At 35.0% G+C, this 10,800-nt stretch overlaps 1 protein-coding gene across 3 annotated transcripts; it reads left to right on the forward strand.

Annotated features, from left to right (window-relative positions):
- Positions 1-3,282: 3,282 nt before the first annotated feature.
- On the forward strand, positions 3,283-9,805 carry LOC145072628 (kinase superfamily protein). Of its 3 annotated transcripts, XM_079019084.1 has the most exons (20): positions 3,285-3,690; positions 4,420-4,678; positions 4,813-4,918; positions 4,992-5,133; positions 5,255-5,519; positions 5,596-5,927; positions 6,309-6,355; positions 6,589-6,736; positions 6,819-7,005; positions 7,084-7,291; positions 7,362-7,820; positions 7,922-7,979; positions 8,061-8,148; positions 8,239-8,313; positions 8,436-8,519; positions 8,635-8,778; positions 8,966-9,023; positions 9,104-9,186; positions 9,308-9,362; positions 9,522-9,805. In XM_079019084.1, exons 1-20 carry the CDS (start codon positions 3,414-3,416, stop codon positions 9,594-9,596), a joined length of 3,150 nt encoding a protein of 1,049 aa, XP_078875210.1. In that variant the 5' UTR covers positions 3,285-3,413; the 3' UTR covers positions 9,597-9,805. The 3 variants fall into 3 exon arrangements, with proteins under 3 accessions (XP_078875211.1, XP_078875210.1, XP_078875212.1); XM_079019085.1 differs by lacking the exons at positions 8,635-8,778; positions 8,966-9,023; positions 9,104-9,186; positions 9,308-9,362; positions 9,522-9,805 and having other exon boundaries at positions 3,283-3,690; positions 8,061-8,159; positions 8,436-8,524; XM_079019086.1 differs by lacking the exons at positions 3,285-3,690; positions 4,420-4,678; positions 4,813-4,918; ... (1 more) ...; positions 5,255-5,519; positions 6,309-6,355 and having other exon boundaries at positions 5,741-5,927.
- Positions 9,806-10,800: the final 995 nt, after the last annotated feature.

The raw sequence follows: 10,800 nt of genomic DNA on the forward strand, positions 1-10,800 counted from the left end.
TATATATATATATATATATATATATTAAGACCAATAACTCATTCTAGGCCCTTTTCCTTGTTTGGATATGGACTTATAGTATCGGTTATTTGTCCAAAGGTCGTTTAAATTTTACTTATATATAAAATTGTATATGTATATAAATATAAAAGTTATTTCATCAGTTTAATTACCCTTTGTAACATGTTGAGCAAAGGATTACATGCAAAAATAGTTAATTACCAATTCATAAAGTACATATAAATTATAATATGTATAATTTATGATACATAGAACAATAATTCATGATTCAAGTATACTAGAATACACTGTTTTACAAGAAACAAGGGTTTTGATTCAGAACAAATCAAGGATTTACACTTGTCAAATACATGTTCAGAATACCTATTCAAGAACATACTGTCAATCATTTATTTCAGAATGATTGGGTTTTCATGACTAATATACATGTAACGTTTATATGCTTTTTATGAGACATTCAATTCAAGTTGTTTAATTCATTTTAGACAACCAAGGTAAAGCCCTGACATTATAACCAAAATCTCCAGCCTGGGGATTGAAATAAGTTGTGTGTAGATTTATATCGGGATTGACAACCCCACACTCAGGCTGCTAGCTACAGTCAGGCATACACGCCAATGAGTGGCAATTGTTATCAACAGTTTAAACGCCCACAAGGCGTTTGTTTCAGGCGATCATATCTTAGTATGGTTATAATAACTCATTAAAAAGATATTAACAACACGTTAGTGTATAAACAACTAAACTTAAGTACATCTTCAAAGTACCAGTTTACAAAATACAAAGTACAATGGTACATTACAATTTTCAATAACAGCTGGTGAAGCCAGACACACTCTCAGTTACAAGTTTTACAAATACAGAACATTGGTTTACAAAATAGAACTGTTTTATGGGAATAAAACTACTTTTCATATACAACAGAAAATATGGGATTTTCTGGAACAATTTTCATATTCAAGATACAAAGACACCCTTTCAAACATAAAGACTTATGTACTCACTCAACTTTTTGTTGATACTCTCTTTTCAAATTACTTGTATTCTCAGAGAAATAATAACAGGTACTCCCCGAGCTTTTTGAGAAAATGAAGCTATTTTGAGTAATGTCTTCTTCTTTTGTATAACTATTTTGGTTTCAATATACAATGATTGAACACATGTAAATACTTATACTTTTAAATACAATGGTTGTTTGTACTTTGATTACTCTGATGCATGTGTTGTGATACTACAAATGAAGTCCTCCACCCCCGGACGTTTCTGCCGTTTGGTTTGGGGGTGTGACATGTACGTTCTCGGTTGAATGTATACTATGAATTTCATTGCTAAAACGTACTTTGTCAAAAATTTACTTTTTACGATACGCGAAGCCGTGCCGGTTTTGTCGCCAAACTTCGACGAGTCATAACTTCTTCATTATAAGTCAGATTTTAGCGTTCTTTATATGTACGGAATCCTTGTGACAGATACTACAATTTGGTTAAGATTATTTATTCTAAATAATCTTCTATCAAAAAGTCATTTTTTACGCTTATTATCTCTTAATTGATTAGCCCGAATCTGTGAGCGTTACATAAGCAACAAGAATTGGATGAGTCGGATCCACCTTTCGTAACATAGAATCAGGGATGTGAGCCACTGTCGGAAACACAACTAGATCATCTTCAACTATTTTCGGATGTTGATAGATATTAAATGCTGCCCTTGGACCATCAGACAGAATCAATATGCCTTTTTTCGCATACACATCTTGCAAAATTAAGCTCCAACATCTCGCACAAGATACACCATTCGAAACATTGGTATGAGAAATACCCGTGCCAAACTCTTCCCACAACTGTATTACATAATCTACATTAAGATCATAATATAGCCAAACAATCAAGGCATATATCTCCAATTTGGCTTTGTCAAGACCAACACTTCGGCCTGTGAGACAACGTAGAAAAATTCCAAACAGAAAGTTTCAAATACAAGGTAGATCAGACTTGCGAAACTGACTTATTCCGGTGAGTGGGGGTTGATGACCCATCTCATTGAACATATGAACTACATGTTCATTGAGAACCTCGTAAAACGGAGCAGTATAGCCATAGGGAAGCTTCAAGATTTGTTCAAACTACTTCTTTGTGATTTCATACTTATTGTCGTTTGTTAAATTGGAACGTCACCACCTTGGAAGTTTTGTTAAACACCGTTGTAGAACCAACCAAAGATAACCAAGTCATAGGCACGGAGAAAAAAGCAGTCATCACAGTTGAAAGAACTAAATGATTGAGGGCAACAATCAACATCTTCAATTCTTCAAGATACTTCGAGACATCAGGTTGAACCCGATAATTAGAGCTTTGAATCTTCAATAAGGGTTATGATGTTGCATCTTCAGTTGTGTGAGATTGATCAACATGATCAGGTTGTGCCGCTATTGCTACGGTTTTGAAGAATAGCTTTGAAGTAATGAGTAGAAGAAAAGAAGATTTTGGGAAAAATTAAACTACATTGTGTAAATGTTTAAGTTTACTCCACCAAATTCCTTTTATACTAAATGTAGAATTTTGAGTTTGAAACGGCCATCAATGAAAATCTGCCACATGGAGTTTTGGATAATGGGCCAGTTGCCGTAAAAGTCGCCACGTCTGAAAAGTAATGAACACTTTTTCCTAGAAAATCGTGAAGTAACTAAACCATCACATCCAACAAACTGTTTGTTTGTCCCAAGAGGATTAGAACTGTCATTTAACCTTCGTTTCGAGGCAGGGCTCATTCGCTTTTAGGATGAGAAGTAAAATCATAGCCAAACTAATAATTATGATGAATCTAAACTAATAATTAGTCGCAATAAATAATAGACTAAAATTTAGTAATAATGATACTAGGTTTGTGGATATGGGAGGGGAGGGTACGTGAGATTTTCTTTTTCTTTGTCTCTCTCTCTCTCTCTCTTCTTTTTAAAAGTTAAGAAATAATTAAATAAAAAAAGAAAAAACAATAGAAAGAGAAAATCTGTCATTTTAATAATTTTTAATTTTTTTAACCAAACCCACAATAAAACTTATATTTTGGACTATTTGTATTAGTCCAAAATTTTTTAAATAAAAATGACAATTTTAAGCTAAATACATGGACCATTTTTGTAATTATGGCTATATTTAATGGTGGTAAGTGGAAAAATAAAAAATATTCAATTTGTCGTACTTGTCAAAAAAAAAAAAAAAAAAACGGTATTGTAATAATTTACCCAGTACTTCTGAAAACCCCCTTTAATCCTTGATCGGTTTAACCGTTAATTCAAACGAGCTCTGCCGAAGGATGACTTCCGATTACAGGAACAGTTCTTTCATGAATTCAATATCGTTATCAGAATCGACTGTGGTTTGCATTTTCAAACTATGAACATAAAAAAATTCAGTTTGTTCGTTTTAGGGTTTGTTATCTGTATAATAACACGTACCGCCGGCGAATCATCGACGTGCTTGGCGGTGTATAAAGAAGGCGGTGCGCCAGCAGTGTTCCGGTCGCCAAAATGCCCTCGATGGAGTTTGCCAAAACATGATCGTCGGAGGCAATCCACAGCTGGGAGATGTCAATCGGCTACACGTCAGGGCCGACGAAAATCTCTGGAAGATCGCACTTTCTGTACTCTGGACATCCGGATTCCTTTTCCAGGTAAGATGTATGTTTCATTTACGTGTCTGATTTGTAGGCATCAAGTTTGATTTTGCAGTTTTGCTTGTATATGTATACACGATGTTTAATAAATGGCTGAATATGTTTATGTATACTTGATACTCCTGCCGGTTTACAACTGTGTTCTGATTGATTTCTACTTTTTAACTCAAATTTGATATGTATTGATATACTAAATCATACAAGGATCAACACAAATAGGATTATAGGAAAAGTAAGCTCGTGTTAAACCTGTAAACTGATTAGTTAACTTTTGAATGGGAAGTGCCAGTGCGTTATCTTATAAGAGGATTGTTGGTTTTTGTTGGGAATTACAGAAGTCACTCGGTATCAAGCAAAATAGGTTCTCACTGAATTGCTTCTTCCCATCTTTCATGTTACTTCCGGTACTTAGCAGAGTATTTTGTTCCAAGAGGAGGTTCTTTCTTCTTATAGAAGGCACTCAAGCAGTCAAGCTTACTATGTAGGTTTACATCTGCCATTTTCTCTTTTGAAATTGCAAAAAAACAAACTAAATTATGGAATTAGGTGAGAAAACATCAATGGTATAGTTAGCAGTTACCATAAGATAGTATATAGTTGCAGGTGTATGAGTCTCGTTGGCCCTTGAAGTGCATAGCTGTTTTAAAGATATGCAATGACTAAGCTCCGTGTTTTTCATAACCATGAAACTTGGGTTTTAATGGTTGATTTCTCATACTGTTGCAGACCCCAAAGGCATTAGAGATACTTCAGTTGGCATTGTGGCTGTTTTTGATGGACATAATGGTGCAGAAGCTAGTGAGATGGCCTCAAAGCTGTTATTGGAGTATTTCACACTGCATACTTATTTTCTCCTTGATAACGCATTTTCCTTTTTGTCCAAGACATCAAGGGGAATGCTACCCAATAAGGGAGAACATGACCATGCTTCTCGGATGCTTAGTTGGGATGAGAAACTGGGTGAACATGTTCTACATATTGGAAGGTCTCATTCTCTCTCCCTCCTTCCCTCCCTCTTGCTCTCTCACATAGTTTATAATGTCACCTCCTAATGTGCTCCACACTGAGCAATTCCAACATCAACTTCCTAACAAGAAATTTTTGACATATTTGTCACAGGATTAAGTTTACATCATCAACCATCTTCAATGGAGCATTCCACTTGGAAATTCTGAAGGAAGCATTGCTGAGGGCAATTGATGATATTGATGCAGCATTCAGCAAGGTGAGTGGTAATTATAGTGATTTTTTTATTTGGTAGTGACAATTTTATGGTTTGTTTATTGCTTTTTCTATAGGAGGCTTCTAGATACAGCTTCAACTCTGGCTCCACTGCAGCAGTTATATTAATAGCAGATCATCAAATTCTTGCTGCCAATGTTGGAGACTCAAAGGCTTTCCTATGCTCTGAGATGTTCCAGCCTCCTCCTGAAGCTAAAGGTTAGAAAAGGTGTTGGTTGTGTACACATTTCGTCTTGTAATGTTACATGCTTATTTGATTATGCAGTTCTGATGATGAAATCAGGAAAGTTTGATAATGGATGAATTTTGTAAATGGCAGCTACTTTAGTGAGATTGTATAGGAAGAGAAAGCGTGATGGTGCCTCTGTACGCATGAAAGACTATGGGAACTTCAAATTGGCAGCATCTGATGGTTTGACCCATTTTTCTGTCAAAGAGTTGACCAATGATCACCATCCAGACAGAGCAGATGAAAGGTCCAGGGTAGAATCTGCTGGAGGTCATGTCTTGGAGTGGGCAGGTGTATCCAGGGTCAATGGTCAACTTGCAGTTTCACGTGCTATTGGTGACGTGTCCTACAAAAAGTGAGATTTGCATTTTATTGAAGTCAGAAAAGGCTGTTACTAATTACTTATTTGAATCATGTTGTGTTTTTATCAGGTTTGGTGTTATATCTGTTCCAGAGGTGACAGATTGGCAACCTCTGACACCCAATGATAGTTATTTAGTAGCTGCATCTGATGGTGTTCTTGAAAAGCTGAGCTCACAGGATGTCTGTGATCTGTTCTGGCAACTACATACTGATGCTCCCCTGGAATTAATCAACAGTTCTTCATGTTCATACTCGTTAGCTGATTGCATTGTTGATACTGCTCTTGAAAGAGGCAGTATGGATAATGTAGCAGCTGTTGTAGTTCCATTTGGAGTAGAAGCTCTGCCTAGTGAACGATCCAGTGATGTCAGATTGCAGAATTACATTGATGAACAATCTGGTAATTTCTATTAATTGAACTTCCTATTTTGTTTGGTGTATTGGTATAAGTGGTGCAGCAAACATTTGGATTTGGTTAAAGTTAAAACGATTTCTGTTTATTTCAGTATACTCAAGAGATATGAAAATTTTTATATTCTAGTTGCTCCACCACTAAAAGCATTTCAGATATAAAAATGTGAATCTTCTAATAGGTTCTTATCTCCCTGTGTTACACAATTTAATCTCTATTATCAAAGTGAAAATTGTTTGTGTGTGACTAATCTATGACAAGAATCTTGGAAGTGTTAACCATGAATGAGTATATAAGTATAATTGCTTATATTACCTTGATTTACTTCATTACTGTTGTTCATTTATGGAAACATATTTGAACTTGTAGATTCGGAGAATGCTGATTCAGTTATTGACAAGTTTGGAAGGTTATTGGTGAGGTCAATCTCTGTGTTATCTGGTTTTAATTCCTTTTTCTGCAAAAGTTGCCATGATAAATTTGATATTTAGCAGGTCCAGGTCCATTACCCTTTCTATTCTCTGTTATTTACCATGACACCATCTCCTATATAATGGCTATATTCTTGTGAATGATGTTGATCACCATATCTTCATATAGGTTGTTGGAAACTGTGAATGATGTTGGTTTTTTTATACTTGTGCAATAGGTTGAAGGAAAACACAACACTTACAGATGTTTCTATCTATCCAAGAGCCTCAATGAAAAGGATGACTACACATTCTGGATTGCAAAAGATGATCATGACTCTATATATGGCTCACCAACCTTACCTGACTTACTTGACCATAGTTATGGTTAGTAGACTTCCACTTTTTTCTTTCTTTCTTTCTTCCACTTCATTTAATAGTTGATTTGTAATTTGTTATGTAAATGCAGGGAGACCTTTAAATTTATACCGTGATCAGATGATGTGTTTGCACTATGGGAGGTCTAATGGTGGAGATAGAGATCAGTGCATTAATCCTGAAGGCCTTGCAAGTTTTCTAGGGTTTCTAGAATCACTCCCTTCACATACCATTGAACCAAATCAAGAATCATATGAACCCACCTCTCCTAACACCAGGTACTGTTTTGTTCTATACTTATTATTTGGTTATCTTGTATAGTTTGTGGTTAATATTTTCAGTTTTTATAATTATAGGTATATACTGAAGAAAAGATTTGACCGAGGATCATATGGAGAAGTTTGGGTTGCTTTTCACTGGAATTATCTCCAACAAAGAAATGATTCAAACAAAACATCCCAATTTTACACCACTCATCTTGGCTCCGAAAATGGAAGCACAACCCAAACTAACTTTACTTCTGGACCTCTCGATGCTGACATGTTCATTTTGAAGCGTATAATGGTAAATCAATTTCATTTTTTTTTAATTTTTATGTTTGCACAAATAATGAAATGCCACAAAATGAAAACAGGTAGAAAAGGGGAACGCAGTATACCTAAGCGGTTTACGGGAGAAGTATTTTGGTGAAGTTTTTCTAAATGCCTCGGCGTCTCCTTCAAAAGAATCATATCTGTATATGTATAGTTTTTTAAGAAGGAATGATTCAGAGGATCATCATCAACCACCAGAACATATGTCCTCAACAAGGAAAAGACAGGCTTATGAAGAAGGAGTGAAGCATATTGCAAGATATATCGAGTCATTTGAGTCGAGGTCAAATGAGATATGGCTTGTATTCCGTCATGAAGGCGTATCATTATCAAAACTTTTGTACACAGCAGAAGATGTGGGAAGTAGTGATGACACAACAAAAAATGTGAATGATGATCATATTAAGCATATACGTATACTGCATCCCTCAAACTGGTGGCACTGGTTGAAGACTACAAAAGCAGGCCAAGATGAAATTCGCAATCTTATATGGCAATTGGTGTGTTTTGTTTGCTAATTTTTTTTTTTTTGTTACATTTCTTTTTCTGTTATTATCAATAATCTTAACATGTTACTTTTCTTTTTTCTATTTTATCGTAGTTAATGGCACTCAAGTCTTGTCATGATCGGAACATCACCCACAGAGATATTAAACCTGGTGAGAATACTAATTTCTCCACCTTCTGTTTTTCCTAAATAGGCATGATTTTTAATTTCCAATTTCTTTTTTTTTTGGAAGAGAACATGGTTATTTGCTTTGAAGATCGGGATACCGGAAGATGCCTGAAAGGAAGCCCAAGTGGAAATATGAACTATACCACTAAAATGTATTTTCAGAGTAATTTACAAATCTTGTCATTTATAGTCTCATGAAGATGTGTTTTTTTTTTAATCCATTGTTCTTTTTTTTTTTAAAGGCGAATTATTGACTTTGGGAGTGCAATAGATGAATTTACTATAAAGCATTTATATGGGTCTGCTGGACCTTCAAGGTGTTTCTTTTTTATTTGTTTATTCTTTTGTTTGCAGTAAATAGCCTAATGCTATGAATTTGTGCTGGTTTTCTCATTTAGTATTTCCTCTAAAAACTTACAAATCTTGTTGTATTTATCAGGAATGAACAAACATATGAGTATATGCCTCCAGAAGCTTTTCTGAATGCTACTTGGTCTCAAGGGCCAGCAAGCATGAATACAAAGTATGTCTATCATAAATCATAATGAACAAATTAATCCCTTTTCCTTGGTAATTTCTATGAAGTAAAGTAAGTATATGTTGTAATTTAATTCCTATTTTGAATTTTGATTTGATAGGTATGATATGTGGAGTGTTGGGGTTGTGATGTTAGAGTTGATTATAGGATCACCAAATGTGTTCCAGATAAATGCCAGAACTCATGCCCTTTTAAATCAACACCTTGAAGGTTGGAATGAAGGATTAAAGGAGCTGGCTTATAAGTAAGTCCGGAAACATTAATTAATTTTCAACTGTAATTAATATCCACAGTTATGGTTTCTACATTTACAACCCTTTAAAGTGTTCATCTTTTTCTTTTGATTCCAATACCATGCTTAATTGAAACCCTAAATTAACATATCAAGTAAGATTCACTAGCTTTGATTCTCTTCTCTGGTGTGGTGGCAGACTTAGGTCATTCATGGAATTATGCATTTTGCTCCCGGGGAGTTCCTCAAAAGGGAAGGTTAGTTCTCATCTTTCATGTTTTTTTTTTAAACAAAAAAAGGTTTTGTGGTAATGAAGTTTTATAATTTTTGGATGTAGAGGACAGGGTCACCAGCTTCATGGAAATGCTCGGAGGAATTCTTTTCAAGTCAGATAAAGAGTAGAGATCCTCTTGGAATAGGGTTGGTTTTAATTGTTTCCATCATCATCATCAACCATATTATTATGTTTAATTATCATCTTCTTCAACACTTTGCTTCATGGCTTGGCTTCTTACATTAATTATGGTTTTTTTTTAAGCAGGTTTAGTGATGTTTGGGCTTTGAGATTAGTGCGCCAACTATTAGTTTGGGATCCCGTAAGTTCTTACACTTTGCTAATATATATATGTCAATATAATCGTTGTTTGTTCTGTTTAGTTAGTGAATGTTGTGTAACTTGTTCTTTTATTTACCTTTTTTTTTTAAAAAAAAAAATGCTGAACTTGACATGGTAACTAATGGAAATTGAACTACAGGAGGATCGATTAACTGTGGACGAGGCTTTGAGGCATCCTTATTTTTCAAACCATACAACAACTACAAGACAATGAAATTAATTAGGTAGCTGTGAACTGTGAAGTCAAGACAGGTTGATAGTTATTTTTACATGTATATATCAGGACAGGTTGTTGGGTTTTTAAATGTATATTACCTCTTATATGTAAAATGTCTAGTCAACGATTTTTTTAATGACTAAGTTTATGATCTGTTGTTATTTAGCAACTTACCAATAATCAAAAGGAAAATTGATAATGTAGCACATTCATGTTTTCTTCTTGTCTTGGATTGGCCAATTATGTATTTTTTTTTTTTGCTCATTAGACCGACCATCTAACGTTTTAATTTACCTTTCAAATATGTCATTATATGATATGATGCGGGAAGAACACTTTCTTCATACGCATACATGTTTTCAGTAACCAAGAAGAAGATGACCTTGATTCATGTATGGTTGGTGGTGAAGGTGGAAATGAAGGAGACATTAGGAGTTTAATAAGGAAACAATGACTATGGACTCATCATCGAATCAATTATGTATTGAAGGGGATGAAGATGATAACAACAACAATGATGATTCTTATGAGATTGAGGTTGAATCTGAACCCAATACTCGAGTACACTCCATTTTCAATGAGGCTAACACATTGGAAAAACCAAAAGCTCATACTTTGAATAAATGACTATACTGTTGCCAATGGGTGTCAACTTTGGTTTGAAAAAAATGATAGAAAAAGGTTGTTGGTTAGGTGTTGCATGGGGGTGAATGCACATTCAGGTTGTGGGCAACATGGATGAGTGATGAAGAAACCTTCCAGATCAAGTCTTTGAAGGGTGATCACAATTGTGCTAGGAATTATAAGTTGGGTTCATTCGTTACTTATGCTTTGTTGGGGAATCATTGTACAAAAGAAATAATACATAAATACACGATGAGTGTAGGAAAATTAAGGCTACAAGTAATGAAGAAGTTTGGAATTTATGTCGGTCTAAGTCAATGCAGGAGCAGTGGCGGACGCAAATTGTTTTAGTAGGGGTGTCCCTCGTACTTCAAGCGGGTGCACCTAATAGAAAAAACCAAAAAAAAAAAAAAAAAAAAAAATTTACACTGCGTGCCGGAAATTGAGCAGTGGCCCGGGACCCCAAATGCCCTACATAGGTCCGCCACTGTGCGGGACAGCCAAAAAATATGCATTACAACTAATAGAAGGAACTCTTGTTGAACACTATTCAAAGCTTTGGTCATATGAAGAAGAA

The sequence above is a fragment of the Lactuca serriola genome, chromosome 9, assembly GCF_051521515.1.
Source record: "Lactuca serriola cultivar US96UC23 chromosome 9, Lser_US96UC23_V15, whole genome shotgun sequence".
Taxonomy (NCBI): domain Eukaryota; kingdom Viridiplantae; phylum Streptophyta; class Magnoliopsida; order Asterales; family Asteraceae; genus Lactuca; species Lactuca serriola.